The following is a 24,642-nucleotide window of genomic DNA, read 5'->3' as shown; positions in this document are numbered from 1 at the left end:
AATAGTAGTAGTAGTAACAGTAACAATAGTAGTAGTAGTAGCAGTAACAATAGTAGTAGTAGTAACAGTAACAATAGTAGTAGTAGTAGCAGTAACAATAGTAGTAGTAGTAGCAGTAACAATAGTAGTAGCAGTAACAATAGTAGTAGTAGTAACAGTAACAATAGTAGTAGTAGTAACAGTAACAATAGTAGTAGTAGTAGTAGTAACAATAGTAGTAGCAGTAACAATAGTAGTAGTAGTAACAGTAACAATAGTAGTAGTAGTAGTAGTAACAATAGTAGTAGCAGTAACAATAGTAGTAGCAGTAACAATAGTAGTAGCAGTAACAGTAACAATAGTAGTAGTAGTAACAGTAACAATAGTAGTAACAGTAACAATAGTAGTAGCAGTAACAATAGTAGTAGTAGTAACAGTAACAATAGTAGTAACAGTAACACTAGTAGTAGCAGTAACAATAGTAGTAGCAGTAACAGTAACAATAGTAGTAGTAACAGTAACAATAGTAGTAACAGTAACAATAGTAGTAACAGTAACAATAGTAGTAGCAGTAACAATAGTAGTAGCAGTAACAATAGTAGTAGCAGTAACAATAGTAGTAGTAGTAACAATAGTAGTAGCAGTAACAATAGTAGTAGTAGTAACAGTAACAATAGTAGTAGTAGTAACAGTAACACTAGTAGTAGTAGTAACAGTAACAATAGTAGTAACAGTAACACTAGTAGTAACAGTAACAATAGTAGTAACAGTAACAATAGTAGTAACAGTAACAATAGTAGTAGTAGTAACAGTAACAATAGTAGTAGTAGTAACAGTAACAATAGTAGTAACAGTAACACTAGTAGTAAGAGTAACACTAGTAGTAAGAGTAACAATAGTAGTAACAGTAACAATAGTAGTAGTAGTAACAGTAACAATAGTAGTAAGAGTAACAATAGTAGTAACAGTAACAATAGTAGTAGCAGTAACAATAGTAGTAGTAGTAACAATAGTAGTAGCAGTAACAATAGTAGTAATAACAGTAACAATAGTAGTAGTAGTAGCAGTAACAGTAACAGTAGTAGTAGCAGTAACAGTAACAATAGTAGTAGTAGTAACAGTAACAATAGTAGTAGCAGTAACAATAGTAGTAGTAGTAGCAGTAACAATAGTAGTAGCAGTAACAGTAACAATAGTAGTAGCAGTAACAATTAGCAGTAACAGTAACAATAGTAGTAGTAGTAGTAACAGTAACACTAGTAGTAGTAGTAGCAGTAACAATAGTAGTAGCAGTAACAGTAACAATAGTAGTAGCAGTAACAGTAACAATAGTAGTAGCAGTAACAGAAACAATAGTAGTAACAGTAACAGTAACACTAGTAGTAGTAGTAGCAGTAACAGTAACACTAGTAGTAGTAGTAGCAGTAAAAATAGTAGTAGCAGTAACAATAGTAATAGTAGTAGTAACAGTAACAATAGTAGTAGTAGTAACAGTAACAATAGTAGTAGCAGTAACAATAGCAGTAACAATAGTAATAGTAGTAGTAACAGTAACAATAGTAGTAGAAGTAGCAGTAACAATAGTAGTAGAAGTAGCAGTAACAATAGTAGTAGCAGTAACAATAGTAGTAGTAGTAGTAACAGTAACAATAGTAGTAGTAGTAGCAGTAACAATAGTAGTAGTAGTAGCAGTAACAATAGTAGTAGAAGTAGCAGTAACAATAGCAGTAACAGTAACAATAGTAGTAGTAGTAGTAACAGTAACAATAGTAGTAGTAGTAACAGTAACAATAGTAGTAGTAGTAACAATAGTAGTAGCAGTAACAGTAACAATAGTAGTAGTAGTAACAGTAACAATAGTAGTAGTAGTAACAGTAACAATAGTAGTAGCAGTAACAATAGTAGTAGCAGTAACAGTAACAATAGTAGTAGTAGTAACAGTAACAATAGTAGTAGCAGTAACAATAGCAGTAACAGTAACAATAGTAGTAGTAGTAGTAACAGTAACAATAGTAGTAGTAACAGTAACAATAGTAGTAGCAGTAACAATATTAGTAGTAGTAACAGTAACAATAGTAGTAACAGTAACAATAGTAGTAGTAGTAACAGTAACAATAGTAGTAGTAGTAACAGTAACAATAGTAGTAACAGTACCAATAGTAGTAACAGTAACACTAGTAGTAACAGTAACAATAGTAGTAACAGTAACAATAGTAGTAGCAGTAACAATAGTAGTAGTAGTAACAGTAACAATAGTAGTAACAGTACCAATAGTAGTAACAGTAACACTAGTAGTAACAGTAACAATAGTAGTAGTAGTAACAGTAACAATAGTAGTAGTAGTAACAATAGTAGTAACAGTAACAATAGTAGTAGTAGTAGCAGTAACAATAGTAGTAACAGTAACAATAGTAGTAGTAGTAACAGTAACAATAGTAGTAGTAACAGTAACAATAGTAGTAGTAACAGTAACAATAGTAGTAATAGTAAAAATAGTAGTAACAGTAACAATAGTAGTAGTAACAGTAACAATAGTAGTAGTAACAGTAACAATAGTAGTAATAGTAACAATAGTAGTAACAGTAACAATAGTAGTAGCAGTAACAATAGTAGTAACAGTAACAATAGTAGTAGTAGTAACAATAGTAGTAACAGTAACAATAGTAGTAGCAGTAACAATAGTAGTAGTAGTAACAATAGTAGTAACAGTAACAATAGTAGTAACAGTAACAATAGTAGTAGTAGTAGTAACAGTAACAATAGTAGTAACAGTACCAATAGTAGTAACAGTAACAATAGTAGTAACAGTAACAATAGTAGTAACAGTAACAATAGTAGTAACAGTAACAATAGTAGTAGTAGTAGCAGTAACAATAGTAGTAACAGTAACAATAGTAGTAGTAGTAACAGTAACAATATTAGTAACAGTAACACTAGTAGTAGTAGTAACAATAGTAGTAGTAGAAGCAGTAACATTAACAATAGCAGTAGTAGCAGTAACAATAGTAGTAGTATTAACAGTAACAATAGTAGTAGCAGTAACAGTAACAATAGTAGTAGTAGTAGCAGTAACAATAGTAGTAGCAGTAACAATAGTAGTAATAACAGTAACAATAGTAGTAGAAGTAGCAGTAACAGTAACAGTAGTAGTATCAGTAACAGTAACAATAGTAGTAGTAGTAACAGTAACAATAGTAGTAGCAGTAACAGTAACAATAGTAGTAGTAGTAGCAGTAACAATAGTAGTAGTAGTAGCAGTAACAATAGTAGTAGCAGTAACAGTAACAATAGTAGTAGCAGTAACAATAGCAGTAACAGTAACAATAGTAGTAGTAGTAGTAACAGTAACAATAGTAGTAGTAGTAGCAGTAACAATAGTAGTAGCAGTAACAATAGTAGTAGCAGTAACAATAGTAGTAATAACAGTAACAATAGTAGTAGCAGTAACAGTAACAGTAGTAGTAGCAGTAACAGTAACAATAGTAGTAGCAGTAACAGTAACAATAGTAGTAGCGGTAACAGTAACAATAGTAGTAGCAGTAACAACAGTAGTAGCAGTAACAGTAACAATAGTAGTAGCAGTAACAACAGTAGTAGCAGTAACAGTAACAATAGTAGTAGCGGTAACAGTAACACCAGTAGTAGCAGTAACAGTAACAATAGTAGTAGTAGTAACAGCAGTAACAATAGTAGTAGTAGTAGCAGTAACAATAGTAGTAGCAGCAACAATAGTAGTAACAGTAACAATAGTAGTAGTAGTAGCAGTAACAATAGTAGTAACAGTAGCAGTAACAATAGTAGTAGTAGTAGTAACAATAGTAGTAGCAGTAGCAGTAACAATAGTAGTAGCAGTAGCAGTAACAATAGTAGTAGCAGTAGCAGTAACAATAGTAGTAGTAGTAGTAACAGTAACAATAGTAGTAGTAGTAGTAACAGTAACAATAGTAGTAGTAGTAGCAGTAACAGTAACAATAGTAGTAGTAGTAACAGTGACAATAGTAGTAGTAGTAACAGTAACAATAGTAGTAACAGTGACAATAATAGTAGCAGTAACAGTAACAATAGTAGTAGCAGTAACAATAGCAGTAACAGTAACAAGAGTAGTAGTAGTAGTAACAGTAACAATAGTAGTAGTAGCAGTAACAATAGTAGTAGCAGTAACAGTAACAATAGTAGTAGCAGTAACAGTAACAATAGTAGTAGTAGTAACAGTAACAATAGTAGTAGCAGTAACAATAGTAATAGTAGTAGTAACAGTAACAATAGTAGTAGTAGTAGCAGTAACAATAGTAGTAGAAGTAGCAGTAACAATAGTAGTAGCAGTAACAATAGTAGTAGTAGTAGTAACAGTAACAATAGTAGTAGTAGTAGCAGTAACAATAGTAGTAGTAGTAGCAGTAACAATAGTAGTAGAAATAGCAGTAACAGTAACAATAGTAGTAGTAGTAGTAACAGTAACAATAGTAGTAGTAGTAGCAGTAACAATAGTAGTAGCAGTAACAGTAACAATAGTAGTAGTAGTAACAGTAACAATAGTAGTAGCAGTAACAATAGCAGTAACAGTAACAATAGGAGTAGTAGTAGTAACAGTAACAATAGTAGTAGCAGTAACAGTAACAATAGTAGTAGTAGTAACAGTAACAATAGTAGTAGTAGTAACAGTAACAATAGTAGCAGTAACCGTAACAATAGTAGTAGAAGTAGCAGTAACAATAGTAGTAGCAGTAACAATAGTAGTAGCAGTAACAATAGTAGTAGCAGTAACAATAGTAGTAGTAGTAACAGTAACAATAGTAGTAGTAGTAGCAGTAACAATAGTAGTAGTAGTAGCAGTAACAATAGTAGTAGTAGTAGTAGCAGTAACAATAGTAGTAGCAGTAACAGTAACAATAGTAGTAGCAGTAGCAGTAACAATAGTAGTAGCAGTAACAGTAACAATAGTAGTAGTAGTAGTAGTAGTAACAATAGTAGTAGCGGTAACAGTAACAATAGTAGTAGCAGTAGCAGTAACAATAGTAGTACCAGTAACAATAGTAGTAGCAGTAACAGTAACAATAGTATTAGCAGTAACAATAGTAGTAGTAGTAGCAGTAACAGTAACACCAGTAGTATCAGTAACAGTAACAATAGTAGTAGTAGTAGCAGTAACAGTAACAATAGTAGTAGTAACATTAGTAGTAGCAGTAACAGTAACACCAGTAGTAGCAGTAACAGTAACAATAGTAGTAGTAGTAGCAGCAGTAACAATAGTAGTAGTAGTAGCAGTAACAATAGTAGTAGTAGTAGCAGCAGTAACAATAGTAGTAGTAGTAGCAGTAACAATAGTAGTAGCAGCAACAATAGTAGTACCAGTAACAATAGTAGTACCAGTAACAATAGTAGTACCAGTAACAATAGTAGTAGTAGTAGCAGTAACAATAGTAGTAGCAGCAACAATAGTAGTACCAGTAACAATAGTAGTAGCAGTAACAATAGTAGTAGTAGTAACAATAGTAGTAGTAGTAGTAGCAGCAGTAACAATAGTAGTAGTAGTAGCAGTAACAACAGTAGTAGCAGTAACAGTAACAATAGTAGTAGCGGTAACAGTAACAATAGTAGTAGTAGTAGCAGCAGTAACAATAGTAGTAGCAGCAACAATAGTAGTACCAGTAACAATAGTAGTAGCAGTAACAATAGTAGTAGTAGTAACAATAGTAGTAGTAGTAGTAGCAGCAGTAACAATAGTAGTAGTAGTAGCAGTAACACCAGTAGTAGCAGTAACAGTAACAATAGTAGTAGTAGTAGCAGCAGTAACAATAGTAGTAGTAGTAGCAGTAACAATAGTAGTAGCAGCAACAATAGTAGTAACAGTAACAATAGTAGTAACCGTAACAATAGTAGTAACAGTAACAATAGTAGTAGTAGCAGCAGTAACAGTAACAATAGTAGTAGTAGTAGTAGTAACAATAGTAGTACCAGTAACAATAGTAACAATAGTAGTACCAGTAACAATAGTAGTAGTAACAGTAACAATAGTAGTAGTAGTAGTAGCAGCAGTAACAATAGTAGTAGTAGTAGCAGTAACAACAGTAGTAGCAGTAACAGTAACAATAGTAGTAGCGGTAACAGTAACACCAGTAGTAGCAGTAACAGTAACAATAGTAGTAGTAGTAGCAGTAACAGTAACAATAGTAGTATTAACATTAGTAGTAGCAGTAACAGTAACAATAGTAGTAGTAGTAACAGCAGTAACAATAGTAGTAGTAGTAGCAGTAACAATAGTAGTAGCAGCAACAATAGTAGTAACAGTAACAATAGTAGTAGTAGTAGCAGTAACAATAGTAGTAACAGTAGCAGTAACAATAGTAGTAGTAGTAGTAACAATAGTAGTAGCAGTAGCAGTAACAATAGTAGTAGCAGTAGCAGTAACAATAGTAGTAGCAGTAGCAGTAACAATAGTAGTAGTAGTAGTAGTAACAGTAACAATAGTAGTAGTAGTAGTAACAGTAACAATAGTAGTAGTAGTAGCAGTAACAGTAACAATAGTAGTAGTAGTAACAGTGACAATAGTAGTAGTAGTAACAGTAACAATAGTAGTAACAGTGACAATAATAGTAGTAGTAGTAACAATAGTAGTAGTAGTAACAGTAACAATAGTAGTAGTAGTAACAGTAACAATAGTAGTAGTAGTAGTAACAGTAACAATAGTAGTAGTAGTAACAGTAACAATAGTAGTAGTAGTAACAGTAACAATAGTAGTAGTAGTAACAGTAACAATAGTAGTAGTAGTAACAGTAACACTAGTAGTAACAGTAACAGTAACAATTGTAGTAGCAGTAACAGTAACAATAGTAGTAGTTGTAACAGTAACACTAGTAGTAACAGTAACAGTAACAATTGTAGTAGCAGTAACAGTAACAACAGTAGTAGTTGTAACAGTAACAATTGTAGTAGCAGTAACAGTAACAATAGTAGTAGCTGTAACAGTAACAATTGTAGTAGCAGTAACAATAGTAGTAGTAGTAACAATAGTAGTAGTAACAGTAACACTAGTAGTAACAGTAACAATAGTAGTAGTAGTAACAGTAACAATAGTAGTAGCAGTAATAATAGTAGTAGTAGTAACAGTAACAGTAGTAGTAGCAGTAACAGTAACAATAGTAGTAGTAGTAACAGTAACAATAGTAGTAGCAGTAACATTAACAATAGTAGTAGTAGTAGCAGTAACAATAGTAGTAGTAGTAGCAGTAACAATAGTAGTAGCAGTAACAGTAACAATAGTAGTAGTAGTAGTAACAGTAACAATAGTAGTAGTAGTAGTAACAGTAACAATAGTAGTAGTAGTAGCAGTAACAATAGTAGTAGTAGTAGCAGTAACAATAGTAGTAGTAGTAACAGTAACAATAGTAGTAACAGTGACAATAGTAGTAGTAGTAGTAACAATAGTAGTAGTAGTAACAGTAACAATAGTAGTAGTAGTAACAGTAACAATAGTAGTAGTAGTAACAGTAACAATAGTAGTAGTAGTAACAGTAACAATAGTAGTAGTAGTAACAATAGTAGTAGTAGTAACAACAGTAACAATAGTAGTAGTTGTAACAATAGTAGTAGTTGTAACAATAGTAGTAGTAGTAACAGTAACAATAGTAGTAGTAGTAGCAGTAACAATAGTAGTAGTAGTAGCAGTAACAATAGTAGTAGCAGTAACAATAGTAGTAGTAGTAACAGTAACAATAGTAGTAGTAGTAGCAGTAACAATAGTAGTAACAGTAACAATAGTAGTAACAGCAACAATAGCAGTAACAGCAACAACAGCAGTAGTAGTAACAGTAACAATAGTAGCAGCAGCAGCAGTAACAATAGTAGTAGTAGTAGCAACAGTAACAACAGTAGCAGCAGCAGCAGCAACAACAGCAGCAGTAGCAGCAGTAACAATAGTAGTAGCAGCAACAGTAACAATAGTAGTAGCAGTAGCAGTAACAACAACAGTAGCAGCAGCAGCAACAATAGTAAACAACAGCAGCAGCAGTAGCAGCAACAACAGTAGTAGCAGTAACAATAGCAGCAGCAGTAACAGCAACAACAGCAGCAACAGTGACAACAATAGTAGCAGCAGCAGCAACAATAGTAGTAGCAGCAACAGCAACAACAGCAGCAGTAGCAACAGCAACAATAGCAGTAGTAGCAACAGCAACAATAGTAGTAGCAGTAACAGCAACAATAGCAGCAGTAGTAACAGCAACAATAGTAGCAACAAGCAGTAACAATAGTAGCAGCAACAATAGTAGCAGTTGTAACAATAGTAGTAGCAGTAACAGTAACAATAGTAGTAGTAGTAGCAGTAACAATAGTAGCAGTAGTAGCAGTAACAATAGTAGTAACAATAGTAGTAGTAGCAGCAGTAACAATAGTAGTAGTAGTAGCAACAATAGTAGTAACAGTAACACCAGTAGTAACAGTAACAATAGTAGTAACAGTAACAATAGTAGTAGTAGTAACAGTAACAATAGTAGCAGTAGCAGCAGTAACAATAGTAGTAGTAGTAACAGTAACAATAGTAGTAGTAGTAACAGTAACAATAGTAGTAGTAGTAGCAGTAACAATAGTAGTAGTAGTAGTAGTACAACAGTAGTAGCAACAGCAACAATAGTAGCAACAGTAACAATAGTAGTAGTAGTAACAGCAACAATAGTAGCAGCAGCAATAATAGTAGTAGTAGCAACAGTAACAATAGTAGTAGCAGCAACAGTAACAATAGTAGTAGTAGTAACAGCAACAATAGTAGCAGCAGTAACAGTAACAACAGTAGCAGTAGCAGCAGCAACAATAGTAGCAGCAGCAGCAGTAACAACAACAGTAGTAGTAGTAACAGTAACAATAGCAGCAGTAGTAACAACAGCAACAATAGTAGTAGCAGTAGTAACAGTAACAATAGTAGTAGCAGCAAACAGCAACAATAGTAGTAGCAGTAGCAAACAATAGTAGTAGTAGTAAGTAACAATAGTAGCAGTAGTAGTAACAGTAACAACAGTAGTAACAGTACAATAGTAGTAGCAGTAACAATAGTAGTAGTAGTAACAGTAACAATAGTAGTAGCAGTAACAGCAACAATAGTAGTAGTAGTAACAGCAACAATAGCAGCAGCAGTAACAATAGTAGTAGCAGTAACAAAGCAACAATAGTAGTAGCAGTAACAATAGTAGTAGCAGTAACAATAGTAGTAGCAGCAACAGCAACAACAGTAGTAGTAGTAGTAGTAACAATAGTAGTAGTAGTAGCAGCAACAATAGTAGTAGCAGTAACAAACAGCAGTAGTAGCAACAGCAACAATAACAGTAGCAGTAGCAGTAACAATAGTAGCAGTAGCAGCAGCAACAATAGTAGCAGCAGTAACAGTAACAATAGTAGTAGTAGTAACAGCAACACCAGTAGCAACAGCAACACCAGTAGCAACAGTAACAACAGTAGCAACAGCAACACCAGTAGTAGTAGCAACAGTAACACTAGTAGTAGTAGTAGTAACAATAGTAGTAGTAGTAACAGTAACAATAGTAGTAGCAGTAACAATAGTAGTAGCAGTAACAATAGTAGCAGCAGTAACAGTAACAATAGCAGCAACAGCAACAATAGTAGTAGCAGCAACAGCAACAACAGTAGCAGCAGCAGTAACAGTAACAATAGTAGTAGCAGTAGCAGTAACAATAGTAGCAGTAGCAGTAACAGTAACAATAGTAGTAGCAGCAACAACAATAGCAGCAGCAGCAGCAACAACAGCAGCAGCAGCAAACAACAGTAGCAACAGCAACAACAGTAGCAGCAGTAACAGTAACAACAGTAGTAGCAGCAGCAGCAACAACAGTAGCAGCAGTAAACAGCAACAACAGCAGCAGTAACAGTAACAACAGTAGCAGTAGCAGCAACAGCAACAATAGCAGTAGTAGCAACAGCAACAATAGTAGTAGCAGCAGCAGCAACAATAGTAGCAGCAGCAGCAGCAACAATAGTAGTAGCAGCAGCAACAGCAACAATAGCAGTAGTAGTAACAGTGACAATAGTAGTAGTAGTAACAGTAACAATAGTAGTAACAGTGACAATAATAGTAGTAGTAACAGTAACAATAGTAGTAGTAGTAACAGTAACAATAGTAGTAGTAGTAACAGTAACAATAGTAGTAGTAGTAACAGTAACACTAGTAGTAGCAGTAACAATAGTAGTAGCAGTAACAATAGTAGTAGTAGTAACAGTAACACTAGTAGTAGCAGTAACAATAGTAGTAGCAGTAACAATAGTAGTAGTAGTAACAGTAACAATAGTAGTAGTAGTAACAGTAACAATAGTAGTAGTAGTGGTAGTAACAGTAACAATAGTAGTAGTAGTAACAGTAACACTAGTAGTAACAGTAACACTAGTAGTAACAGTAACAATAGTAGTAACAGTAACAACAGTAGTAGTAGTAACAGTAACACTAGTAGTAGTAGTAGCAGTAACAATAGTAGTAGTAGTAACAGTAACACTAGTAGTAGCAGTAACAATAGTAGTAGCAGTAACAATAGTAGTAGCAGTAACAATAGTAGTAGTAGTAGTAACAGTAACAATAGTAGTAGCAGTAGCAGTAACAATAGTAGTAGTAGTAGTAACAGTAACAATAGTAGTAGTAGTAACAGTAACAATAGTAGTAGCAGTAACAATAGTAGTAGCAGTAGCAGTAACAATAGTAGTAGTAGTAGCAGTAACAATAGTAGTAGTAGTAACAGTGACAATAGTAGTAGTAGTAACAGTAACAATAGTAGTAACAGTGACAATAATAGTAGTAGTAACAGTAACAATAGTAGTAGTAGTAACAGTAACAATAGTAGTAGTAGTAACAGTAACAATAGTAGTAGTAGTAACAGTAACAATAGTAGTAGTAGTAGTAGCAGTAACAATAGTAGTAGTAGTAGCAGTAACAATGGTAGTAGTAGTAACAGTAACAATAGTAGTAGTAGTAACAAACAACAGTAGTACAGCAGCAGTAACAATAGTAGTAGCAGCAACAGTAACAATAGTAGTAGCAGTAACAATGTAGTAGTAGCAACAGCAACAATAGTAGTAGTAGAAGCAGTAACAATAGTAGTATTAGTAGCAGTAACAATAGTAGTAGTAGTAACAGTAACAATAGTAGTAGTAGTAGCAGTAACAATAGTAGTAGCAGTAACAGTAACACTAGTAGTAACAGTAACAGTAACAATTGTAGTAGCAGTAACAGTAACAACAGTAGTAGTTGTAACAGTAACAATTGTAGTAGCAGTAACAGTAGTAGTAGCAGTAACAGTAACAATAGTAGTAGTAGTAGCAGTAACAATAGTAGTAGTAGTAGCAGTAACAATAGTAGTAGCAGTAACAGTAACAATAGTAGTAGCAGTAACAATAGCAGTAACAATAGTAGTAGTAGTAGCAGTAACAGTAACAATAGTAGTAGTAGTAGCAGTAACAATAGTAGTAGTAGTAGCAGTAACAATAGTAGTAGTAGTAACAGTAACAATAGTAGTAGTAGTAACAGTAACAATAGTAGTAGTAGTAACAGTAACAATAGTAGTAGTAGTAACAGTAACAATAGTAGTATTTGTAACAATAGTAGTAGCAGTAACAATAGTAGTAGTAGTAACAGTAACAATAGTAGTAGTAGTAGCAGTAACAATAGTAGTAGTAGTAGCAGTAACAATAGTAGTAGCAGTAACAGTAACAATAGTAGTAGTAGTGGTAGTAACAGTAACAATAGTAGTAGTAGTAACAGTAACACTAGTAGTAACAGTAACACTAGTAGTAACAGTAACAATATTAGTAACAGTAACAACAGTAGTAGTAGTAACAGTAACACTAGTAGTAGTAGTAGCAGTAACAATAGTAGTAGTAGTAACAGTAACACTAGTAGTAGCAGTAACAATAGTAGTAGCAGTAACAATAGTAGTAGCAGTAACAGTAACAATAGTAGTAGCAGTAACAATGGTAGTAGTAGTAACAGTAACAATAGTAGTAGTAGAAGCAGTAACAATAGTAGTATTAGTAGCAGTAACAATAGTAGTAGTAGTAACAGTAACAATAGTAGTAGTAGTAGCAGTAACAATAGTAGTAGCAGTAACAGTAACAATTGTAGTAGCAGTAACAGTAACAATAGTAGTAGTTGTAACAGTAACACTAGTAGTAGCAGTAGCAATAGTAGTATTAGTAGCAGTAACAATAGTAGTAGTAGTAACAGTAACAATAGTAGTAGTAGTAGCAGTAACAATAGTAGTAGCAGTAACAGTAACAATTGTAGTAGCAGTAGCAGTAACAATAGTAGTAGTAGTAACAGTAACAATAGTAGTAGTAGTAGCAGTAACAATAGTAGTAGTAGTAACAGTAACAATTGTAGTAGCAGTAACAGTAACAACAGTAGTAGTTGTAACAGTAACAATTGTAGTAGCAGTAACAGTAACAATAGTAGTAGCAGTAACAGTAACAATAGTAGTAGTAGTAGCAGTAAAATAGTAGTAGTAGTAGCAGTAACAATAGTAGTAGCAGTAACAGTAACAATAGTAGTAGCAGTAACAGTAACAATAGTAGTAGTAGTAGTAACAGTAACAATAGTAGTAGTAGTAGCAGTAACAATAGTAGTAGTAGTAGCAGTAACAATAGTAGTAGTAGTAACAGTAACAATAGTAGTAGTAGTAACAGTAACAATAGTAGTAGTAGTAACAGTAACAATAGTAGTAGTAGTAACAATAGTAGTAGTAGTAACAGTAACAATAGTAGTATTTGTAACAATAGTAGTAGCAGTAACAATAGTAGTAGTAGTAACAGTAACACTAGTAGTAGCAGTAACAATAGTAGTAGCAGTAACAATAGTAGTAGTAGTAACAGTAACACTAGTAGTAGCAGTAACAATAGTAGTAGCAGTAACAATAGTAGTAGCAGTAACAATAGTAGTAGTAGTAACAGTAACAATAGTAGTAGTAGTAGCAGTAACAATAGTAGTAGTAGTAGCAGTAACAATAGTAGTAACAGTAAGAATAGTAGTAGTAGTAACAGTAACAATAGTAGTAGTAGTGGTAGTAACAGTAACAATAGTAGTAGTAGTAACAGTAACACTAGTAGTAACAGTAACACTAGTAGTAACAGTAACAATATTAGTAACAGTAACAACAGTAGTAGTAGTAACAGTAACACTAGTAGTAGTAGTAGCAGTAACAATAGTAGTAGTAACAGTAACACTAGTAGTAGCAGTAACAATAGTAGTAGCAGTAACAATAGTAGTAGCAGTAACAATAGTAGTAGCAGTAACAGTAACAATGGTAGTAACAGTAACAATAGTAGTAGCAGTAACAGTAACACTAGTAGTAGCAGTAACAATAGTAGTAGCAGTAACAATAGTAGTAACAGTAACAATGGTAGTAACAGTAACACTAGTAGTAACAGTAACACTAGTAGTAACAGTAACAATAGTAGTAACAGTAACAATAGAAGTAGCAGTAACAGTAACAGTAACAATGGTAGTAACAGTAACAATAGTAGTAGCAGTAACAATGGTAGTAGCAGTAACAATAGTAGTAGTAGTAACAATAGTAGTAACAGTAACAATAGTAGTAACAGTAACAATAGTAGTAACAGTAACAATAGAAGTAGCAGTAACAGTAACAATGGTAGTAACAGTAACACTAGTAGTAACAGTAACACTAGTAGTAACAGTAACACTAGTAGTAACAGTAACAATAGTAGTAACAGTAACAACAGTAGTAGTAGTAACAGTAACACTAGTAGTAGTAGTAGCAGTAACAATAGTAGTAGTAGTAACAGTAACACTAGTAGTAGCAGTAACAATAGTAGTAGCAGTAACAATAGTAGTAGCAGTAACAATAGTAGTAGCAGTAACAATAGTAGTAGCAGTAACAGTAACAATAGTAGTAGCAGTAACAATGTTAGTAACAGTAACAATAGTAGTAGTAGTAATAGTAACAGTAGTAGCAGCAGTAACAGTAACAATAGTAGTAGTAGTAACAATGGTAGTAACAGTAACAATAGTAGTACTAGTAATAGTAACAGTAGTAGCAGCAGTAACAGTAGTAGTAGTGGTAACAGTAACAATAGTAGTAGCAGTAACAGTAACAATAGTAGTAGCAGTATATACAAGGCGCTGTATATACAAAAGTATGTGGACAGCCCTTCAAATTAGTGGATTCGGCTATTTCAGTCACACGCGTTGCTGACGGGTGTATAAAATCGACCACAGCCATGCAATCTCCATAGACAAACATTGGCTGTAGAATGGCCTTACTGAAGAGCTCAGTGACGTTCAACGTGGCACCGTCATAGGATGTCACCTTTCAAAAAAGTCAGTTTGTCAAATGTTTGCCCTGTTAGAGCTGCCCTGGTCAACTGTAAGTGCTGTTATTGTGAAGTGGAAACGTCTAGGAGCAACAACGTCTCATCCGCGAAGTGGTAGGCCACACAAGCTCACAGAATGGAACCACTGAGTGCTGAAGCGAGTAGTGCATAAATATCGTCTGTCCTCGGTTGCAACACTCACTACCGAGTTCCTAACGGCCTCTGGAAGCAACGTCAGCACAATAACTGTTTGTCGGGAGCTTCATGAAATGGGTTTTCTGGAGAAATGTAAACGCGCTCTCTGGAGTGATGGATCCCACTTCACCATCTGGCAGTACGACGGACAAATCTGGTTTTCAGCAGAACGTTACTTTCAGCATGACAACGCCGCCGTGCACAAAGTGAGGTTGGTGTGGAAGAACTTGATTGGCCTGCACAGAGCCAAGCCTAATTGCCTAACATCAGTGCCCGACCTCACCAATGCTCATGGCTGAAAGGAAGCCAGTCCCCGCTGCAATGTTCCAACATCTAGTGGAAAGCCTTCCCAGAAGACTGGAGGCTGTTATAGCAGCAATGTTCCAACATCTAGTGGAAAGCCTTCCCAGAAGACTGGAGGCTGTTATAGCAGCAATGTTCCAACATCTAGTGGAAAGCCTTCCCAGAAGAGTGTAGGCTGTTATAGCAGCAATGTTCCAACATCTAGTGGAAAACCTTCCCAGAAGAGTGGAGGCTGTTATAGCAGCAATGTTCCAACATCTAGTGGAAAGCCTTCCCAGAAGACTGGAGGCTGTTATAGCAGCAATGTTCCAACATCTAGTGGAAAGCCTTCCCAGAAGACTGTAGGCTGTTATAGCAGCAATGTTCCAACATCTAGTGGAAAGCCTTCCCAGAAGACTGGAGGCTGTTATAGTAGCAATGTTCCAACATCTAGTGGAAAGCCTTCCCAGAAGAGTGGAGGCTGTTATAGCAGCAATGTTCCAACATCTAGTGGAAAGCCTTCCCAGAAGAGTGTAGGCAAGCAGCAATGTTCCAACATCTAGTGGAAAACCTTCCCAAAGAGTGCCAGCAATGTTTTTGGAATGAAGATGTTTGATAGCAGATGTCCAACATCTACAAAGCTAGTGACTGTGTAGCAGCAATGTTCCAACATCTAGTGGAAAGCCATGGAGGCTTTAAGCAGCAATGTTCCAACATCTAGTGGAAAGCCTTCCCAGAAGAGTGGAGGCTGTTATAGCAGCAATGTTCCAACATCTAGTGGAAAACTTCCCATTAATGTTATAGCAGCAATGTTCCAACATCTATGTCATGTTTAAGCAGCAATGTTCCAACATCTTGGAAAACCCAGAAGAGTGGAGGCTGTTATAGCAGCAATGTTCCAACATCTAGTCTGTGAGTTCTGTTATAGCAGCAATGTTCCAACATCTAGTGGAAAACTGCCAATGTTCCAACATCTAGTGGAAAACCTTCCCAGAAGAGTGGAGGCTGTTATAGCAGCAATGTTCCTAGTGGAAAACATTCCCAGAAGAGTGGAGGCTGTTATAGCTGTCTGTTCTGTCTGTCTAGTGGAAAACCTTCCCAGAAGAGTGGAGGCTGTTATAGCAGCAATGTTCCAACATCTAGTGGAAAACCTTCCCAGAAGAGTGGAGGCTGTTATAGCAGCAATGTTCCAACATCTAGTGGAAAACATTCCCAGAAGAGTGGAGGCTGTTATAGCAGCAAAGGGAGGACCAACTCCATATTAATGCCCATGATTTTGGAATGAGATGTTTGATAGCAGATGTCCACATACACATCTAGTGTGTGTAGGCTATGTGTACCATTTTAAATGTATGTAGTTCTGTCTTTGAGCTGTTCTTGTCTATTAATGTTCTGTATTATGTCATGTTTAATGATTTGTGTTGGAACCCAGGAAGAGTAACAACATGTCTGTGTTCTTGTCTGTCTGCCTGTCCTCCACCCTCCCTGTCTGTCTGTCTGTCTGTCTGTCTGTCTGTCTGTCTGTCTGTCTGTCTGTCTGCCTGTCCTCCACCCTCCCTGTCTGTCTGTCTGTCTGTCTGTCTGTCTGTCTGTCTGTCTGTCTGCCTGTCCTCCACCCTCCCTGTCTGTCTGTCTGTCTGTCTGTCTGTCTGTCTGTCTGTCTGTCTGTCTGTCTGTCTGTCTGTCTGTCTGTCTGTCTGTCTGTCTGTCTGCCTGTCCTCCACCCTCCCCCTCCCTCCCTCCCTGTCTGTCTGTCTGTCTGTCTGTCTGTCTGTCTGTCTGTCTGTCTGTCTGTCTGTCTGCCTGCCTGACTGTCCGCCTGCCTGACTGTCCGCCTGCCTGACTGTCCGCCTGCCTGACTGTCCGCCTGCCTGACTGTCCGCCTGCCTCCTCCATGTGGGAATAGGGTTAGGGATGACAGAAGGTATCTGTCTGTCTGCCTGTCTGTCTGCCTCCTCCATGTGGGAATAGGGTAAGGGATGACAGAAGGTATCTGTCTGTCTGCCTGTCTGTCTGCCTCCTCCATGTGGGAATAGGGTAAGGGATGACAGAAGGTATCTGCCTGTCTGTCTGCCTCCTCCATGTGGGAATAGGGTTAGGGATGACAGAAGGTATCTGTCTGTCTGTCTGCCTCCTCCATGTGGGGATGACAGAAGGTATCTGTCTGTCTGTCTGCCTCCTCCATGTGGGAATAGGGTAAGGGATGACAGAAGGTATCTGTCTCTCTGTCTGCCTCCTCCATGTGGGAATAGGGTTAGGGATGACAGAAGGTATCTGTCTGTCTGTCTGCCTCCTCCATGTGGGAATAGGGTTAGGGATGACAGAAGGTATCTGTCTGTCTGTCTGTCTGCCTCCTCCATGTGGGAATAGGGTTAGGGATGACAGAAGGTATCTGTCTGTCTGTCTGTCTGTCTGTCTGCCTCCATGTGGGGATGACAGAAGGTATCTGCCTGTTTTCACTGGTGCAGAAAGGAAAGGAAATGGACAGGAAATATATGTGTCGTGGATATACTGAACACACAAATGTAAAAGAAGTAGAGGGCTGACTGTGGGCGACTGTGGCCGACTGTGGGCGACTGTGGCCGACTGTGGCCGACTGTGGCCGACTGTGGCCGACTGTGGCCGACTGTGGCTGACTGTGGGTATATATCTGCATGGAACTGTGTGTCCTTAGGGATGCTACAACCAGGCAGTCATATTTTTCCTCAGTGTGTGTGTGAGCGTGCATGCAGCTGTGTGTGTGTGTGTGAGCGTGCATGCAGCTGTGTGTGTGTGTGTGAGCGTGCATGCAGCTGTGTGTGTGTGAGCGTATGTGTGTGTGTGTGAGCGTGTGTGTGTGTGAGCGTGTGTGAGCGTGTGTGTGTGAGCGTGTGTGTGAGCGTGTGTGTGTGAGCGTGTGTGTGTGAGCGTGTGTGTGTGAGCGTGTGTGTGTGTGTGTGTGTGAGTGTGTGCGTGTGTGTGCTTCCTTACCGGTGGTGCAGCCAGCCAGCCGTACTTGTCCTCGGTACGGTTCATGTCCCGGTCAAAGTTATAGAGCTGTTTGTAACGGAGGTGGTCAGTGTCCAGCAGGTTGTACTGACGCCTGGCGTAGTGATAACTCTCATTATTACCCTTCCTAGGGAAGTCCAGCCACTCTGGGTGGCCGAACTCATTACCTGAAGAAAAAACACACAAAATCATCTATTTAAAAAATATGAAAAAATATGAAAAAAAGACATGTTTATTAGGGAATGTTTAAAGGGGAGATTGGTACATCCATTTATTTTTTAAACGTTTAAATTAATGATATATATATATAGCCATTAATTCTTGAAGAATATAATTTGGAAATGCCTCATGAGCTTATTTCAACAGTTTTACCCAAAATAGAAGCATTAACCCATTACAGTCTAAGCCCTGTCTAAACTGGGGGAGGGGAGTTCTACTCATCTGTAGGTTTTCAAACCAAGGATCATTTTGATGTTTGATGTTGAATTTTAAGACCGCTTGAAGTATTTAAACAAATATATTTAATGAAAAAAACATTTAGCCTTACTGCTACTAGCCAATAGAAACACATTGAATAACAGATAGCCTTACTGCTATTAGCCAATAGAAACACATTGAATAACAGATAGTCCTTACTGCTATTAGCCCATAGAAACACATTGAATAACAGATAGTCCTTACTGCTATTAGCCAATAGAAACACATTGAATAACAGATAGTCCTTACTGCTATTAGCCAATAGAAACACATTGAATAACAGATAGTCCTTACTGCTATTAGCCCATAGAAACACATTGAATAACAGATAGTCCTTACTGCTATTAGCCCATAGAAACACATTGAATAACAGATGAATTAACAGAATAACAGATAGTCCTTACTGCTATTAGCCCATAGAAACACATTGAATAACAGATAGTCCTTACTGCTATTAGCCAATAGAAACACATTGAATAACAGATAGTCCTTACTGCTATTAGCCAATAGAAACACATTGAATAACAGATAGTCCTTACTGCTATTAGCCAATAGAAACACATTGAATAACAGATAGTCCTTACTGCTATTAGCCAATAGAAACACATTGAACAACAGATAGTCCTTACTGCTATTAGCCAATAGAAACACATTGAATAACAGATAGTCCTTACTGCTATTAGCCAATAGAAACACATTGAATAACAGATAGTCCTTACTGCTATTAGCCAATAGAAACACATTGAATAACAGATAGTCCTTACTGCTATTAGCCAATAGAAACACATTGAATAACAGATAGTCCTTACTGCTATTAGCCAATAGAAACACATTGAATAACAGAGTCCTTACTGCTATTAGCCAATAGAAACACATTGAATAACAGATAGTCCTTACTGCTATTAGCCAATAGAAACACATTGAATAACAGATAGTCCTTACTGCTATTAGCCAATAGAAACACATTGAATAACAGATAGTCCTTACTGCTATTAGCCAATAGAAACACATTGAATAACAGATAGGCCTTACTGCTATTAGCCAATAGAAACACATTGAATAAGAGGCCTTACTGCTATTAGCCAATAGAAACACATTGAATAACAGATAGTCCTTACTGCTATTAGCCAATAGAAACACATTGAATAACAGATAGTCCTTACTGCAGAGTCCACCAAATAATCTAAAGGAAGTTTGTTCTGAAGTGTCTGTCCTACAGTGCATTCAGAAAGTATTCAGACCCCTTGACTTATTTACACAAGTATTCAGACCCCTTGACTTATTTACACAGGTATTCAGACCCCTTGACTTATTTACATAAGTATTCAGACCCCTTGACTTATTTACACAAGTATTCAGACCCCTTGACTTATTTACACAAGTATTCAGACCCCTTGACTTATTTACACAGGTATTCAGACCCCTTGACTTATTTACATAAGTATTCAGACCCCTTGACTTATTTACATAAGTATTCAGACCCCTTGACTTGACTTTTTTTTTTTTTTCTTTATTCTAAAATGGATTAAATTATATATTTTACCTCATCAATCTACACACAAAACCCCATAACGACCAAGTGAAAACAGGTTTTTAGAAATGTTTGCAAAAAAACCCCAAAAAACACCGTATTTACGTAAGTATTCAGACCCTTTGCAATGAGATGTGAAATTGATCTCAGGTGCATCCTGTTTCCATTGATCATCCTTGAGATGTTTCTACAACTTGATTGGGGCCCACCTGTGGTAAATTCAATTGACTGGACATGATTTGGAAAGACACAAACCTGTCTATATAATGTCCCACAGTTGACAGTGCATGTCAGAGCAAAAACCAAGCCATGAGGTCGAAGGAATTGTCTGTAGAGCTCTGAGACAGGATTGTGTCGAGGGGGAAGTGAACCCCCAAAACGTCTGCAGCATTGAACACAGTGGCCTCCATCATTCTTAAATGGAAGACGTTTGGAACCACAAAGACTCTTACCCGGTCAAACTGAGCAATCGGGGGAGAAGAGCCTTGGTTAGGAAGGTGACCAAGAACCCGATGGTCACTCTGATAAAGCTCCAGAGTTCCCCTGTGAAGATGGGAAAACCTTCCAGAAGGACAATCACCTCTGCAGCACTCGACCAATCAGGCCTTTATCGTAATGGACAGACGGAAGCCACACTTGAGTAAAAGGCACATGATAGCACGCTTGGAGTTTGCCAAAAGGCACCTAAAGGACTCTCAGACCATGAGAAACAAGATTGAACTCTTTGGCCTGAATGCCAAGCGTCACGTCTGGAGGAAACCTGACACAATCCCTACGGTGAAGCATGGTGGTGGCAGCATCATGCTATAGGGATATTCTTCAGTGGCAGGGACTGGGAGACTAGTCAGGGTCAAGGGAAAGATGAACAGAGCAAAGTACAGAGAGATTGTTGAAGAAAACCTACTCCAGAGCACTCAGGACCTAAAACTGGGCCAAAGGTTCACCTTCCAACAGGACAAGAACCCTAAGCACACAGCCAAGACAACGCAGGAGTGGCTTCGGGACAAGTATCTCAATGTCCTTGAGTGGCCCAGCCAGATCGTCTTGAAACCGGTCGAACATCTCTTGAGAGGCCTGAAAACAGCTGTGCAGTGACGCTCCCCAACGAACCTGACAGAGCTTGAGAGGATCTGCAGAGAAGAATGAGAGAAACTCCCCAAATACAGGTGTGCCAAGCTAGTAGTGTTATACCCAAGAAGACTCAAGGCAGTAATCGCTGCCAAAGGTGCTTCAACAAAGTACTGAGTAAAGGATCTCAATACTTATGCAAATTTCACCCGTTTTTAAAAATTTTAAACGCATTTGCAAACATTTCTAAAAACATGTTTTTGTTTTGTTATTATGGGTTTAGTGTATCGATTGATGAGGGGAGAAAAAAACAATTTAATTTTAAAATAAGTCTGTAACATAACAAAATGTGGAAAAAAAGTCAAGGGGTCTGAATATCAGAGATATAAGACAGATCAGGAAAATTTTGTAATTTCTTCTCCATGTACGTAACCCATTATTTATGGCACTAAACAGCCCTGTCAAATCAAACCAAATGTTATTGGTCACATACACATGGTTAGCAGATGTCAATGTGAGTGTAGCGAAATGCTTGTGCTTCTAGTTCCCGACAGTTGCAGTAATATCTAACAAGGAATCTAACAATACCACAACAACTACCTTATACACACAAATCTAAAGGGATGGAATAAGAATATGTGCATATAAATATATGCATGAGTGATGACCGAGCGACATAGGCAAGATGCAATAGATGGTATAAATTACAGTATATACACATGAGATGAGTAATGTAAGATATGTAAACATGATTAAAATGGCATTATTTAAAGTGCCTTAGTGATCGATTTATTTAAGTGGCTAATGATTGAGTCTGTATGTAGGCAACAGTGTCTCTGTGTTAGTGATGGCTGTTTAACAGTCTAATGGCCTTGAGATTGAAGCTGTATTTTCAGTCTCTAGGTCCCCGCTTTGATGCACCTGTACTGGCCTCGCCTTTTGGATGGTAGAGGGGTGAACAGGCAGTGGCTCGGGTGGTTGTTGTCCTTGATGATCTTTTTGGCCTTCCTGTGACATCGGGTGGTGTAGGTGTCCTGGAGGGCAGGTAGTTTGCCCCCGGTGCTCTGTTGGGCAGACCGCACCACCCTCTGGAGAGCCTTGCGGTTGATGGCGGTGCAGTTGCCGTACCAGGCGGTGATACAGCCCAACAGGATGCTTTCAATTGTGCATCTGTAAAAGTTTGTGAGGGTTTTGGGTGACAAGCCGAATTTCTTCAGCCTCCTGAAGTTGAAGAGATGCTGTTGCGCCTTCTTCACCACGTTGTCTGTGTGGGTGGACCATTTCAGCTTGTCTGTGATGTGTACACCGAGGAACTTAACACTTTCCACCTTCTCCACTACTGTTCCGTCAATGTGGGTAGGGCGGTGCTCCCTCTGCTGTTTCCTGAAGTCCACGATCATCTCCTTTGTTTGGTGGACGTTGAGTGAGAGGTTGTTTTCCTGACACCACATTCCGAGTGCCCCTCACCTCCTCCCTGTAGGCCGTCTCGTCGTTGTTGGTAATCAAGCGCACTACTGTTGTGTCGTCTGCAAACTTGGTGATTGAGGCGTGTGTCCACGCAGTCATGGGTGAACAGGAAGTACAGGAGAGGGCTGAGCACACACCCTTGTGGTGCCCCAGGTGTTGAGGATCAGCGAAGTGGAGATGTTGTTTTCTGCCTTCACCACCTGGTGGCGGCCCGTCAGAAAGTCCAGGACACAATTACATAGGGAGGGGGTGGAGACCCAGGGTCTCGAGCTTGATGACGAGCTTGAGGGTACTATAGTGTTGAATGCTGAGCTGTAGTCAATGAACAACATTCTTACATATGTATTCCCCTTGTCCAGATGGGATAGGGCAGTGTGTAGTGTGATGGCGATCACATCATCTGTGGACCTATTGGGGCGGTAAGCAAACTGAAGTGGGTCTAGGGTGTCAGGTAAGGTAGAGGTGATATGATCCTTGACTTGTCTCTCAAAGCACTTCATGATGACAGAAGTGAGTGCTACGTGGAGTCCTTTAGTTCAGTTATCTTTGACCGTTTGGTACGGGAACAATGGTGGCCATCTTGAAGCATGTGGGGACAGCAGACTGGGAAGCGAATGGGTAGGAGGAGAAAGAGTTAAATAACAGTGCTGGTGTGAATGTATGTTGTCTGATGCAGTTGTATTGACCCAATGTGCAAATATACTGAGGACGCGGCTAGGGAAAGAAGGTGTTTAGTTTGTCTGGAAGCCTGACGCAGCTAGGGAAAGAGGAAGGTGGTTAGTTTGTCTGGGATGCCTTTGGGCCACGTGCCTTGCGAGGGCTAACACGTTTAAATGTCTTACTCACATTGGCCACGGAGAAGGAGAGGGGGGAGCCCGCAGTCCTTGGTAGAAGGCCAGGTCAGTGACACAGTAATCTCCTCCATGCGGGCAAAGAAGATGTTTCGTTTGTCTGGAAGCCTGTCGTCGGTGTCCACGACATGGCTGGTTTTCCTTTTGTAGCCCATAATTGCCTGTGTCTGAGCCGTTGACTTGCGACTCCACTTTGTCCATATACAAACATTTTGCTTGTTTGATATCCTTGCATAGGGAATAACTATGCTGTTTATATTCCCGACATCTTTCCCACATCTTGAATGCGGTGGTTTGCGCTTTCAGTTTTGCACGAATGCCGCCATCTATCCACGGTTTCTAGTTGGGGTAAGTTTTAATAGTCACAAGTGGATACAACATCTCCAATGCAATCCTTATAAACTCACTCCCTCTGTGTATGTCCTCTCCTCCTCCTCCTCCTCTCTCTCTCCTCCTCCTCCTCCTCTCCCTATGTGTATGTCCTCTCCTCCTCCTCCTCTCTCTCCTCCTCCTCCTCTCCCTCTGTGTCTGTCCTCTCCTCCTCCTCCTCCTCCTCTCCCTCTGTGTCTGTCCTCTCCTCCTCCTCTCCCTCTGTGTCTGTCCTCCTCCTCCTCCTCCTCTCTCCTCCTCCTCCTCCTCCTCCTCCTCCTCCTCCTCTCCCTCTGTGTCTGTCCTCTCCTCCTCCTCTCCCTCTGTGTATGTCCTCTCCTCCTCCTCCTCCTCTCTCTCTCCTCCTCCTCCTCCGAGTCAGCGAATAAATCAATGTTATTCTCTGAGGCTTCCCGGAACATTTCCCAGTCCACGTGATCAAAACAATCTTGAAGCTTGGATTCCGATTGGTCAGACCAGCGTTGAATGGTTCTAGTCACGGCTAAATCCTGTTTGAGTTTTTGCCTATAGGATGGTAGGAGCAAGATGGAGTCATGGTCGGATTTGCTGAATGGAGGGCGGGGGAGGGCCTTGCATGCATAGCGGAAGTTAGAGTAGCAGTGATCCAGTGTATTGCCCATGCAGGTGCTACAGTCAATGTGCTGGTAGAAATTAGGTAGCCTCGTTTTCAAATTAGCCTCGTTAAAATCCCCAGCTACAATAAATGCAGCCTCAGGATATGTGGTTTCCAGTTTACGTAGAGTCCAGTGAAGTTCTTTCAGGGCAGTCGAGGTGTCTGCTTGGGGGGGATATACACGACTGTGACTATAATCGAAGAGAATTCTCTTGGGAGATAATACGGTCGGCATTTGATTGTAAGGAATTCTAGGTCAGGTGAACAAAAGGACTTGAGTTTCTGTATGTTGTTATGATTTAAAACCATGAGACGTTAATCATGAAGCATAACACCCCCGCCCTTCTTCTTACCAGAGAGATGTTTGTTTCTGCCGGCGCGACAAATGAAGAAACCTGGTGGCTGTACCGACTCGGACAACACATCCCGAGAGAGCCATGTTTCCATAAAGCAGAGAATGTTACCATCTCTGACGTCTCTCT

The 24,642-nt window shown here is 38.4% G+C and overlaps 1 protein-coding gene across 1 annotated transcript in view; it reads right to left on the bottom strand.

The window, feature by feature from the left end:
* Window positions 1-23,312, bottom strand: part of LOC135574087 (1,4-alpha-glucan-branching enzyme-like) — a 109,456-nt gene extending 86,144 nt beyond the window's left edge. Inside the window, exons 1-3 of the mRNA XM_065024964.1 lie at window positions 23,153-23,312; window positions 20,716-20,901; window positions 17,746-17,930 (exon numbers count right to left, since the gene is read on the bottom strand). Of these exons, the coding sequence (XP_064881036.1) occupies window positions 17,746-17,930; window positions 20,716-20,901; window positions 23,153-23,312 (531 nt within the window). The remainder of the gene's footprint in view (window positions 1-17,745; window positions 17,931-20,715; window positions 20,902-23,152) is intronic.
* Window positions 23,313-24,642: the final 1,330 nt, after the last annotated feature.

The sequence above is a fragment of the Oncorhynchus nerka genome, linkage group LG11 (genome assembly GCF_034236695.1).
Source record: "Oncorhynchus nerka isolate Pitt River linkage group LG11, Oner_Uvic_2.0, whole genome shotgun sequence".
In the NCBI taxonomy this organism is placed as follows: Eukaryota; Metazoa; Chordata; class Actinopteri; order Salmoniformes; family Salmonidae; genus Oncorhynchus; species Oncorhynchus nerka.
Note: the sequence above shows the minus strand (reverse complement) of the source record. Positions and strands in the feature narration are given on the sequence as shown.